General features: G+C 37.8%; 1 protein-coding gene across 10 annotated transcripts in view; it reads right to left on the bottom strand.

Annotated features, from left to right (window-relative positions):
- The window catches only part of LOC131163002 (pentatricopeptide repeat-containing protein At4g21880, mitochondrial-like), a 69,127-nt gene that overhangs the window by 21,060 nt on the left and 33,802 nt on the right, over nt 1-14,265 (bottom strand). For 9 of the 10 annotated variants that reach the window (XM_058119667.1, XM_058119668.1, XM_058119669.1 and 6 more), the window contains 5 exons: nt 4,261-4,380; nt 3,394-3,498; nt 2,877-3,041; nt 2,676-2,806; nt 2,517-2,592 (listed from right to left, as the gene is read on the bottom strand). In XM_058119667.1, the coding sequence (XP_057975650.1) occupies nt 2,517-2,592; nt 2,676-2,806; nt 2,877-3,041; nt 3,394-3,498; nt 4,261-4,380 (597 nt within the window). Of the gene's footprint in view, nt 1-2,516; nt 2,593-2,675; nt 2,807-2,876; nt 3,042-3,393; nt 3,499-4,260; nt 4,381-13,858; nt 13,944-14,265 lie in introns of those variants that run through there. The other variant, XM_058119671.1, reaches the window with a different exon arrangement.

The raw sequence follows: 14,265 nt of genomic DNA on the forward strand, positions 1-14,265 counted from the left end.
ACGAGTTGAAGAGAAGACCGGTGGTACTCAACAACAGGTGGAGGTTGAGACAATTTTGAAAAATCCAGTGAGAAATGAGACTACACAAGGTAACTCTCTAGTTACGGTGGAAAATAGTGTACAAGAAGAAGAGATTTCAATTCAAGAATCTTCACAGCAACAAGAATCAATTGTTTCTCAGAGGCCAAGACAAGAAATTCGAAAACCTGCTCGGTATACTGATATGGTGGCCTATGCACTTCCAGTTGTGTATGATAATATTCCTTATACTTTCAAAGATGTAATGAGGAACTCTGAATCAAACAAGTGAAAAAGAACGATGGATGAAGAAATGCAGTCTCTTCATCAGAATCAGACTTGAGAGTTAGCCCAGCTGCCCAAGGGTAAGAAAACAATTGGTTGCAAATGGGTTTATGTATAGAAAGAAAGATTTCCAGATGCAAATAATGTTCGCTTCAAAGCTAGATTGGTAGCTAAGGGCTACGCACAGAAGGAAGACATTGATTATAATAAGGTATTTTCTCCAGTTGTTAAACATTCTTCCATTTGAATTTTGTTGGCTTTGGTAGCACAATTTGATCTTGAACTAGTTCACCGCGATATAAAAACTGCATTTTTACATGGTGATTTGGAAAAGGAAATCTATATGACTCAGCCAAATAGATTTCAAGTTGCTGGAAAAGAAAATTGGATATGTAAACTAGGTAAATCGTTGTATGGTTTAAAATAGTCTCCAAGACAGTGGTACAAACGATTTCATCAATTTATGATGGGTCAGAAGTACATCAGAAATAAATATGATCATTGTGTTTATTTTCACAGACTACAAAATTGATCTTTTGTATATTTACTCTTGTATGTTAATAATATGTTGATAGCTTCAAAGAATAGGGAAGAAAACAACAAGTTGAAAAGTCAGTTAAATCAAGAATTTGAGATGAAAGATCTTGGTGAAGAAAAGAAGATACTTGGCATGGAGATTCGTAGAGACAGAATGAGAGGAAAAATTAGTTTGTCTCAAAAATAGTATTTGAGGAAGGTAGTACAGAGTTTTGGCATGTCTGAACAGTCAAAACCAGTAAGTACTCCTCTTACTCCTCATTTCAAACTTAGTGCGGCTTTATCTCCTAAATCAAATGAGGTACGTAAGTATATGTCACAGGTTCCTTATGCAAGTGTTGTTAGTAATCTGATGTATGTAATGGTTTGTACTAGACCTGATATTTCACAAGTTGTTAGTATGATGAGCAGGTATATGCATGATTCGGGTAAAGAACATAGGCAAGTTGTGAAATGAATTTTGAGATATATTATGAATACGATTGATGTTGGTATAGTATTTGAGAAAAATAATACTATTGATCAACGTGTTGTTGGATATGTGGATTCTGATTTTGCAGATGATTTGGATAAACGTCGATCAACTACTGGATATGTTTTTACATTTGCTAATGGTCCAATGAGTTGGAGATCTACCTTACAATCTACCATTGCCTTGTCTACAACAGAAGCAAAGTATATGACAGCTTCAGTGGTTGTTAAGGAAGCTATTTGGTTGCAGAATTTACTTGAAAATTTGGGAGTTGTTCAGAAACACATTGTTGTGTTCTGTGATAGCCAAAGTGCTATTCATTTGGCAAAGAACCAAGTCTACCATGCACGAACGAAGCACATCGACATTCGATTTCATTTTATATGGGATATTATTGATGGAGGCAAGATACTTCTTCAAAAGATTGCTACAACTGAAAATCTCACAGATATGTTGACCAAAATTGTGACAATAATCAAGTTCAAACATTGTTTGAACTTGATCAATATCCTGCAAGTTTGAATATTTTTGGAAGGCGCCGATGATGTGGAACTCCATAAAATGTTGGTGACTGAAAAATTTGTTAAATATATCGTCAAGGTGGAGATTTATTGTTTTTTGTCTCACATTGGTAGAATAATTTCACATTAATATAAAAAGTTGTTTTGAATTTTTTGTATTATTTGTCCCACATTAGAGAGAAGTGGTTTTTGGACTTGAGGTTGAAACTATATAACGAGCTTAACTCTTCATTTGTAAAATATACCTCAAAGTTGTACTTTATCAAAAAGTAGTGGATTGATCATTGACGCCCGAGGACATAGGTAATTCTATACCGAATCTTGTAAATTTCTTATTTTATTCTATTTACTGTTTTATTATTAGTTTTTGCATTACTTTAATTTCTTATATATTCAATAGCAATAGTTGTAGTATTGGTGTTTGGCACAAGTGGGGTGCCCGACACAACATTTGTAAGGCTTGTGCCTTTTGTGTCCACTTTGTACGAATTTGGTGATAGTGTTGCACGAATTTGATGATAGTGAACAGTCTTTCATGATTTTATTTCAATTTGTTTGAAACCTCCAGCTTTCTTTTTTTTTTTTTCATTATTCGCTCTCAATAAATTTAATTTCCAATTTAAAAAAAAAAAAATTCTTCTAATGCCTTGAGAGGCAGAGAGAACAGGAGATTAGGAGATTACCTCCTTAAAAAATTCTGTATTCTCTTCATCATTGCAGAATTTATCCTTGAATGGCTCGAGTAAATCAATGGCAGAACTAAATCAAAGAAAGTGAGGGAGTAAGCAAACAGTAAATGTAAAAATATCATTGAAGAAAGACCAGAATAAAGAGCAAAGGACCTTAAATGCTTGTATTGGACACAATGTAAGATAACTCCGCGACAACCATCATGCCAATAGCCTGAATTCTCATCCAATCCATCAAGTAGTCGAAGCAATCTACTCAACTCTCCTTCTGATTGCAAGTTCCTCTGCCAAGTAACCAAGAAAATGTCAATGTTAAAAGATAAAGTAGACAAAATCTCAACAAAAGAAACTTACAATGAGAGATATGACGGCTCTGGGCTCGAGATTGTATCCAGCATCTTCAATTTCTTCATATAGGCTGACAGCATCAGACATTTGCCCATTGGATGCAAGAGCAGAAACCAACACACATTTAATTTCATTCAAGCTCGTAAGTGGCACTTTTTTGTCTAGGACTACCTATTAATACACAGGAGATAGTCTCAGTGAGGTCATAGTAATTAAAATGTTAATGGAAAGCTGCAGCCAGGCTTACCATAATGAGAAACAGTTCCAAAGGAATACATAAGATTAATGTGAAGGATTTGTGGAACAATTCTCAACAAAAGACAAAGAATTATATATAAGGATAATAAATCCAATCGGTTAAAGACCCCAACATTCCTGGGCAGGCAGATATACACAGGAGGAAAGCACGGATGCTAGTTTCAAATTTCAGGATAGGACTTGGAGGGGTTTAAGAAATAGGATCAAATCTGTTCGTGTTTCCCAACCTTAACAGTAATCTAAATCAATTCTGAGGCAAACATACCTGTTTTGCCTTCTCAAATTGTCCACAAGCTGCATAAGCCTTTATAAGTGACCTGAAAATATGCTTTGTAACTCGAACTCCAGCATTCTCAAGCTCATCATAATACTACAATAAAAACCGTCAGATTATGATACCTTATCTGAAACACATACATGTTACACTTGCCAGCAACAAAATGATAAAAATTGTTCAGAATAAATAACGAACATTGTGTTAATAAAGTACTGAGCTTCAAAGTTTTTGCACAATTTAAGAAATTTGATCAAATAAGTGGCGGTAGAGATGAGTAAATTAAGAAATAGAAAAGTTCCTATGAATTAGACTGCCCATCCAATTAGACTTAATAAAATGTTCACTTCAATAGTCTGAAGAAAATTTAAACACATCAGCATAGACTTCTCAGCAACTCTCGCAAGGTTATCAGAACACCGGAGCACAAATTACAGCCTGCACCTAGAAACACTACGCAATCACCTAGTATACATAAATAAATGTCATACATAACCTGGGCTGCTATGCTAACAGTACATTATCTACCGAGTACATAATTCAAATGCAATTTGACAAGTATCGTTCGAGTATTGAACAAAATTTTGTAACAAGAGTCCTGAGACACCAAGAGTTTCCCATAGCAGGTTCAGAAAAGTTGCATTGGACAGCATATCCCTACCATATGGGCAAGAGAAAAAATTGTTGAAAAAAAAAAAATCAAATATCTCAGACATAATCAAAAACTAATTGCTAGTGTGTGGAAATAAAGTGAGATGTGAGTTTACAGTCAAATTTTAAATTTGAAAATCTGAAAAATAAATTATTAAACTACAGGTACATACTATTCCTCACTTGAGAAAAAAAATCACAAATCACCTTGTTAATATCCTCCTCACAATTACAGTTGCCTATTAGATTGCTGAAAGTTTGAGAATCCGGTTTCACATCTGCAGCTTTCATTTGCCTGAGAACCTTTAAGCCACCAAAAAAATTTTTCTGCAGAAATTATGCAACAGGTAGATCAATTAAATATGCAAGAAAGGTCCAAGATTGCATCCTCCACTCTTGAGCCTCAATAGTAATTTATGCATATGAAAACATCACTTCATCATCATATTTGAAAACACAACAAACTAGCCCTAATAGGGATTTTTTTTTTTGGATAAAAAAAATGGGTATCCTGAGAGATAGAGAGAGAGAACACAACTTAGGCGATGATATGAAATCTAAAAAATAAATAAACTAACAATAATTATCCAAAAGATTCCCAGTTTTTTTTAATCGATTTAAGAAGAAGAAGAAGTACAACAGGGAGGATAAGAAATCCTACTTAAAAGATGCAATAACAAAAAAAAAAAAAAAAAAAAGCCAAAACAGCACAGCCACCCAATCATGCTGTAAACCAGAAGAAACCTCTGAAACATCCTGCGGCAAAAATCCCATAAGGCCATGCACTGAATCCTATCGCAAAGCATAATTAGAGACATCCTCATCCCTGAATAAGTACAAGTATCTCGCTCCAAAAAAATCCCCCACAAAACTGCAAAAATCCAAACCACCATAATAATAAACCATCATTACCCCTTTCAAAATAAAAGCCTTAATCTTGAAGGGGACTATAGCCTTCCTAAAAGATCTATGTAGCAGGAAAGATAAGTTTTTATTGGTTAAATGCTGAAAAAAATATTTACAAGAATACTCCCCGAAAGAATAAAAAATCCAGGACCAGTAGTCTCCCCTTCCAGGAAGAAGCCTACCATCCAACACACTTAATAAGGAGGCAAGCTCCAGCACAACCCCATCATTAGGAGCCATATGAAAATGGAAATCCCAATAGAAACCAGCCCTCACTTAATATCTCAAGAGTCAAAGAGAGCCATTTCTGAAATCTGTTTCATAATTATTTAAAATAAAAAGGAAAAAAAAAGGTACATTCTTTTGATTGGAAAGCCTAATTGCCTTTTTTGGACATTCTCTTTTTTTTTTTTGCTCCCTTGCTTTGTAGGAAGATGCCCCACTATTCTTCTTTTACAACTTTGTCTCCTTTCTCAAAAAAAATAAATAAATAAAAAATTACTCATTTATCCTGCTACTGGATTAAGTCTCAGTTATTTAGTATTGCTCCTGTGTGCTAGTAAGCATGTGTCGATGGTCATTGTAATGAATATGACACATATTACAAAAGAGGCAGAGATTTATCATGTGATTAGGTCTTCCAATTTAGAAAACATTGTTTAACATGGTCTCAAAGAATGGTCCCAAAACCTAAAGCCTAAGTGCTACAGCCACCACCAAATCAAGCCCTAAAGCCCAAAATCCCAAAATACTCAGCGTGTCTACCACTATCGGAAGCCTCCTAGCACCACCACAAGCCTGAAAGCCAGTCCAGCAGCTGCCAGAAAACAAAGTAGTCGCTGGAAATTTCCTGGATGACACTGCATGTTCAGGAACATCAAAACCCCTGAGATCTGGTAAACCAACACTGTAGCCACTCAGAGACACTGCCAATCTGCCAAGCCCTGAAATCCCATTGCCGGAGCCTTCCTCATGCACCTTTATGCACCTGGTCAAAGGATGGCAGTGCCGACTCCATGCACTGGTGAATGAGGCTTCATACACCCATGTTTTTGGCTTGAACTGTTCCTATATTGTTCGAATTCCTATATAAATCATATTATCAAATATTTGGTGGAGCTTTGTCCAAAGACCCACCTTTCAGTTGTTCATGCTTGGCACTCCAGGAATGATCATAATGGTACTGTCGGAGGCTGTCTGTTAGCAGTAACTGAGTCCATGGGGGCCTGAAACAATTTTTATGTCATTGTTTTATGATTAGTTCCAGATGTTTATCCAGTTCGTTGGTTGTCTTGGTTGTGAGCAAAGGGATGGATTCCTTGAATCCCTAAAGTATGTTTCCTTCTTCATTGCCACAGATTACAACCCAGAAGTTGGATGGAAAGAATAAAGTGCGTGTGGTCTAAAGCGGTCAATATCTATTTGACAGGCTTGGGCAAATCTGAAAAGAGTTTCAACTTGAACCAGACAAACAAAAAGGAGTATTTAGTTCAGGAAGATGCGTTGATTGCCTCCTAAATGTGGAACTTGATGAAATCCCAGATTATGCAGATGTGCACAAGATTTGGTATTGTGTCAAACTCTTACATTCCAATAGCATTACTTCCATGTACAATCCCTCCCTTGGATACTCTTAAGTCATGGTTTTAAAAATAGCCATTATGTAGTATAACGGCCGTTACAAAATGGAAAACAGGTCCCCAGTCCCATTTCAGACCAAAATAGTGGCGAGGAAGAAAATCACGGCCATAATAGTCGTTAGGCTCGTTCACTTCACAATAGGCTGTAGCAGCTGTTAGCATTAAGGACCATAACGGGCTGTGATTACGCCCAAAGAATAATGCGGTAGTTGTAGCACAACTTTGGGGTATCGATTCCAAAGGGAAAAAAGAAACACAAATGGGCAAATAAAAATAAAAAGAATAGTAAATGATTTTAAAGAAAAACAACTAACTTCTTTTTAGAAAGATTTAAACTAAGATTATTTTTGTGGATGAAAAATCAAGTTTGCAAGAACCAAGACATTAGGAATCCCTCTCACAAATTAGATAATCAATCTATTTTTAATCCATTGGTTTTCTCAGCTGGAGATTTCACATCTCAAATCCCCAATCGGAAGATATAGAATTACAAATCTTTGATAAATTCAAAAGTAAATTTTCTAAATACTATTCATCTTGTTAAAAACTCAAAAGCTATTAACTTTGTTAACAAAATCTAACGACGACAATATATCCAGAGACAATATCGCAACAGAGGAGTAATGTAACAAAATTAATAGTTTGTCTTAAACATATTCATGGATCCCTACAATTCTATGGAAAAAGCATGACTGAATTCATGAAGAAATTCAGATATATGAATATTCAAGCGCAAAATAAAACAAATAATAATTGATGAACAATAAATAGAAAATATAAAAACATTGAAGAACAACAATATGGATTAAAAACAAATTGAAATACCTTCATTTGATCAAGTTCATCTATAGCAAGGCTAGGGAATTAGTTCCTCATAATAAGATGAAAAAAAAATAAACTCTAAAAAAAACTTTCACAAAACCAAGTTAGCAAAAGGCTATTTCAGGATAAATTGTAGCCCATTATGTAAGGTTTCCAACACAACTTGAATCTCCTAAAACCGATCTTGGATGAGATAGTTATGATGAAAATACTGAACGATGCGCGAAGACTCTTCCAAAACAGGATTATATCATATCTAATATTCTTTCCTCCAATCTAGGTGACTGATCTTTATTTTGTTAGGACCCTGTGAGCAACTAGAACAATATGACACCAGAAAATTTAACGTGGTTCGGTCAAGATCGACCTACGTTCACGGGAGCACACCACAAATTCACTATTCACCAGAAAAATACAACTCTCACTCTCTTCCTCCTCTCTTTCTTCTCTCTCATTCTCTGAGCTTCTCTTGCTACCTCTCATGTTCATATTACATTCCTCAGCTCTCAATTTATAGGGCTGATATTTAAATCACAATTAAATACATTAAATTAAAAATGGGAGGTTTCATTTATCAAGATAAAATCAAGTTAAATGCAAATCGCGTTCCAACTCTTCACGTGTCTCCAGCTTCTGGCCCTCTTGTCTCCAGCTACAACAATCTCCCACTTGGAGACGGAGACGCCTCCTCAACCAGTATCATGAATAAATGATGTGCTCAAAATATGTCTTCAGGCATGGGGACCAACTGAAGTTGAACACAACTTCAGCTTCTCTATAGTCACCACCTTAGTTAACATATCTGCCAAATTTCTGCTACCTTGGATTTTTTCAAGTATCAACACACCGTCCTCTATCAAAGATCTGACGAAATGGTAACGTAATCCAATATGCTTAACAAACCCTAAAGCCAAATCATCTCTTTACTGGCTTCTGTCACTGCTACATACTCAACTTCTGTAGTGGATAAAACAACAATCTTCTGTATCTGTGACATCTAACTAACAGCTATTGTGCCAACAGTGAATATGTACCCGGTGGTGCTTCTGCGATGATCAATTTCACCTGCAAAATCAGCATCTACAAATCCTCGGATTTTCAGATCACTTTTACCAAAACATAGGCACTTATCAATACTGTCACGTAAATATCTCAAAATCCACTTCACTGCTTCTCAGTGTGTCTTCCCTGGATTTGACATATACCTACTGACAGCTCCCACTACTTGGCCAATATCCGGTCTGGCACCAACCATAGCATACATTAGACTTCCAACGGCTGAGGCGTATGGTACCTTAGCCATGAAGTCTTTCTCTTCATTTGTTTGGGGAGACTAATCCTTTGAGAGACGGAAATGACCTGCCAATGGTGTATTTACAGCCTTGGCGCTGCTCATGTTGAACCTCTGTAAAACACGGCTGATGTACTCTAACTGAGATAACTGCAACGTGCCTTGTTGCTTATCTCTAGAGATCCGCATTCCAAGAATCTGCTTTGCAGGACCTAAGTCTTTCATATCAAATTCCTCTGACAATTGCTACTTCAATTTTCTAATTTCTTCTATATCTAACCCTACGACTAGCATATCATCAACATATAACAGTAGAATAATATAACTAGCACGATACCTTTTGAAGTAGCAGCAATGATCGCCATTGCACTTCTGAAAATTGTTCCTTTGCATACAGCTATCGAATTTCTTAAACCACTGTTTAGGAACTTGTTTGAGACCATACAAACTCTTTTTTTAATTTGCATACAAGATTCTCTTTACCTTTTTCTGAGAAACCTTCTGGCTGTTGCATATAGATTTCCTCATCAAGATCACCATGAAGAAATGTTGTCTTCACGTCCAACTGCTCAAGATGTAAACCCTCTGAGGTAACAATACTCAGAACAGATCTGATGGTTGTCAGCTTCACAATTGGTGCAAAGATGTCAGTATAGTCAATTCCTTCCTTCTGCTCGAAGCCTTTAACTACCAACCGAGCCTTATACCTCTTGGATCCATCATGCTTTTCTTTGATCATGTACACCCATTTGTTGTGAAAAGCCTTCTTACCATTGGGCAACTTAACTAGTCCCCATGTTTTGTTGGAGTTAAGAGACTTCATCTCGTCTTTCATTGCAAGCTCCCACTTGCTCGAATCTTCAGCTTGACATGCTTCAACATAGCATTTAGGTTCTCCTCCATCTGCAAGAAGTAAATGGTTCACATACCTCCTGTTTGGTACATGCGGCCAAGAAGATCTCCTAAACTCTGGTGCTGAAGTAGGAGGTGGTAGTGCAACAATCTGCTCCACATGTTCCTCTGCCTGAGGAATCTCGATATTCTACTGAGGATTCTCGGTGTTCTGCTGACATGTCCTTACACCTTCTAGAACATCATCCACATCTACAAAGGTCGTTTCAGACTCTGTAGATTTTGTTGTGTGTCTATCTTTGTACATCACATTTTCATCAAAAATCACATCTCTGCTTCTGATCACCTTTTTGTTTTCATCATCCCAAATGCGGTATCCATATTCATCTCCACCGTAACCGATGAAAGTGCATTTTCGGGATTTCGGATCTAGCTTATTCCTGACATGATCATTGATATGTACATATACAACACAACCAAAAACTTTCAAATGTGAAAGTCTTACCTCTTTGTTACTTCAAACTTCTTCCGGTATACTATAGTCCAATGATATTGATGGACTTCTGTTAATCAAATAAGCTGCTGTGTTGACTGCTTCTGCCCAAAACATCTTTGGCAAGCCTGACTGCATACGCATGCTTCTGACTTTTTCTGTCAACGTTATGTTCATCCAATAGGCTATGCCGTTGTGTTAAGGCACACCTAACACAGTTCTTTCCATTCTTATATCATGCTCATAGCAGAATTTCTTGAACTCGGTGTCAACATACTCACCACTGTTATCTGTTCTCAACTTCTTGATTTTCAAACCAGTTTCGTTTTCTACCGTCGCTTTCCAAATTTTAAAAGCATCAAAAACATTAGATTTATACTTCAGGAAGTAAACCCATACCTTCCATGAATGATCATAGATAAACGTGATGAAGTAATGCTTTCCTCCAGTAGACGAAATGGTTGTTGGTCCCCATACATCTGAATGGACAAGCTTAAGTCTCTCCTTCTTTGGGGTACTGATGTATGTCTGGAAACTAACTCTCTTCTGTTTCCCAAATATGCAATCCTCACATGTGTCAATTTTCACCGACTGTAAATCACTCAACTTACCCTTTGAGTGAATTACCCTGAGTCCCTTCTCACTTAGGTGTCCGAGTCGTTGATGCCATGAGTTGCTATCATCATCTGTAGCAACTATAATAGACATACATGCATCAGGAGTTACATAAAGAGTACCACTTTTCTTACCTCGAGCAATTGTCAATGCACCCTTCGAAATATTCCATTCATTACCAATGAAAGATGTGTTATATCCTTCATCTGCCAATTGACCGACTGGGATCAAATTCTTCCTCAGGTCTGGAATATACCTGACATCTCTCAGTTTCCATACTGACCTATTCATTTTGATCATCACTGTCCCCTTACTGGCAATGTCGCAAGGTTGATCATTGCCTAGATATACTTTACTGAAACTTTCACCTGCAGACATGCTCATAGTAAATAGTCTTTTCATGAGATGTACCTTATTTGCGGCTGAAGTCTGCTCGAACATATTAAAGGGCACATCCATTAGAGACTTGGTGGATGATATATGCTTGATATTGAACGCCACAGACTTTGACAACGTCATTCTGATGGCTCCGAGAGCTTTTTGATCAAGCAACTCCCACTCGTCCTCGTTCATGAATGCTGATTTACCCTTCAACGGTAAGTGCAATTCATTCCCAAACAAATAATCTTCTATCTGCATCATCCAGAAACCGAAATTGTTGCCTTTGAACATTTCGATTTTTGAGCTATTTTCGTTCAACATCTCGATTCGCTGATCTAGAGATGAAATTAGCTCAAATGGATAGCACGGGTGGATCCGGAATGATCGAAAACATTAGAAATGGTTCAAATCGCTCGAAAAATGGACTCAAAACGAATTCGAAAAGCTTGGTCAAAGTTCACGTCAAACCTGGTCAACTATGTTGATGTGGCACGTTGACGTGGCAGCTGACGTGGTTGTGGGGTCCGCCTGCTGACGTGGCACTGTGGGGCCCAGCTGACGTGCCGCAGCGACGTGTCACCGAGATGACGTGGCACCCGGATGACATGGTAGTGACTTGGCGCCCCGGGTCTGGATCGGTTCGGGTCGGATACAGATCCGCAGATCAGGTCTTGGGTTGATCCGGCCTGAGTGAGCTTTCGGGTCAGGTCGGGTGTGTACCGAGTTGGGTTGAGGCGGTCCGGGCGAGGAAGACGCGTGGCAACGCGTGGGGTGCGTGAGCAGTAGGTAACCGACGCATGACTAGCGCGTGGCGAAGCATCTTGCTCCTGCAAGGCGAGTGAGGGCGCGTGTAGCTTCGTCATGGCTCCTTTCGAGCTCTGAATTGCACGATTGGCTTCATCTCAGCAAGCTGAATGTGATGGTGGCCTCAAAACTCAGTTTCGAGCCACTGGACGGAGCTTTGATTTCTGGATCACTTCCGATCTGACTTTTCTGCTCCAACCAGGTTTTGATACCACTTGTTAGGACCCTATGAGCAACCAAAACAATATGACACCAGATATTTTAACGTGGCTCGGTCAAGATCGACCTACGTCCACGGGAGCACACCACAGATTCACTATTCGTCGGAAAAATACAACTCTCACTCTCTGAGCTTCTCTTGCTGCCTCTCATGTTCATATTACATTCCTCAGCTCTCTATTTATAGGGCTAATATTTAAATCACAATTAAATACATTAAATTACAAATGGGAGGTTTCATCTATCAAGATAAAATCAAGTTAAATGCAAACCGCGTTCCAACTCTTCACGCGTCTCCAGCTTCTGGCCCTCCTGTCTCCAACTACAACACATTTATGCTAAGGGTTGACTTCTAAATCTTCTTAACTTCATTCTTATGATAAAAATTATTGAAAATTAATTAGAATTAAAAACTTTATAAAATAACTTACCACTAATATATTCAAATTGTCCTTATAAATTAGCAAATAAACAAGAAAAAGTAATGTTCAGAGTACATTTTATGCACTCATCGGGCTGTTATGCACGGTTATGCCAGATGGCACTTCCGACACTCCTATAGTCTGAAAATTACCTCATTTCTTCCCCATCTCTCTGTCCTCTACTGCATCAATATGTCTGCGTTGTTTTGCTCTCCTATATCTCCCCCCAAGGTTAAGTGTTCTATTGTGTTTGGCTGGTCAGGAAGTAATGCCCTGGAAGACTCGATAGATGGGTTAGGGAATGAAGCAACCGGAGGGAATGAAGGGACAGGAGGCTCAATAGGTGGTACTGGTTCAGATGACACAAATTCAGTAGTAAAGAGGTCAAAGAACCGATCTTTACTCCATTTCTCCCCCTGAAGAGAGGGCTTTGGGAAATAAGGAGTGGTTTCAAAGAAAGTTACATCAAGACTAACAAACAATCGTTTTGAGACCGGATCATAGCATTTGTAACCTTTCTGGGTAGGAGAATAACCAAGGAAGACACATTTAATGGCACGAGGATCCAATTTATCGCGATGGTGTGCAGGAACATGAACAAAAGCAGTACAACCAAAGATTTTCAGCGGGAGACTGGAGGGGAGTCGAGAGGTAGGAAAGTGTTCTTGGAATTTCTGAAGAGGGGTGACAAAGGAAAGTGCTCGACTCGACATTCGATTAATGAGATGTGTGGCTGTTAAGATGGCATCACCCCAAAAATAATGTTTCATATTGGAAGTAAACATTAATGCCCGGGCTACTTCAAGTATATGTCTATTTTTCCGTTTAGCAACCCCATTTTGTTGAGGGGTATCCACACAAGAACTCTAATGAACAATCCCATTTTTTTGAAGATAAGTTCCCAGAATAGTATTAAAATATTCCGTACCATTATCAGTACGTAAAATTTGAATATGAGTCTGGAACTGTGTATGAATCATGAAATGAAAACTGATGAAAATGGAGCGAACTTCAATTTTGTCTTTCAGTAAGTAGACCCAACAAAGACGAGTATGGTCATCAATAAAGGTAATGAACCATTTTGTATTGGTGCGATTGAGGGAACGTGAGGGACCCCATACATCACTGTGAAACATAGTAAATAGGCGAGATGGTTTGTATATGAATGATGGAAAAGAAGTACGACGATGTTTTGCAAGCTCACGCACTTCACATTGAAACTCAAAAGACATTTTATTTGAACAAATAGAAGGAAACAAACGTTTTAAATATTAGAAATTGGGATGACCCATCCTTGAATGCCATAACAAAAATTCACTATTTCTAGAAATAGATGCAGAATCACAAATTGCAGTATTACATAGTTCACTCAAGCTTGCCTCCTCAAAGTAGTAGAGTCCCTCATACGCTTTAGCAGTGCCAATCGTCTTCCCCGATGATAGGTCCTGAAAAACACAATGAGAGGAAACAAATTTAGCAGAACAATTTGAGCCTTTTGTTAACTGACTGATGGATAACAGGTTGCAAGATAACTTGGGAACATGTAGGAAAAATTGTAAAGTTATAGAATCAGATATGCGAATACTTCCTTTTCTAGCAACTGGTGAGAGAGAGTCATCTGCAATTTTTACTCTCAAATTCCCAACATATGGTGAGTAGGATGAAAAACATTGATAAGACCCAGTCATATGATCAGATGCACTCGAGTCAATTATCCATGGAGATTTGTAACAGGATGTAGTATTTAAAGTTGATAGATAATTACCT

Source organism: Malania oleifera, chromosome 8 (assembly GCF_029873635.1).
Source record: "Malania oleifera isolate guangnan ecotype guangnan chromosome 8, ASM2987363v1, whole genome shotgun sequence".
In the NCBI taxonomy this organism is placed as follows: Eukaryota; Viridiplantae; Streptophyta; class Magnoliopsida; order Santalales; family Ximeniaceae; genus Malania; species Malania oleifera.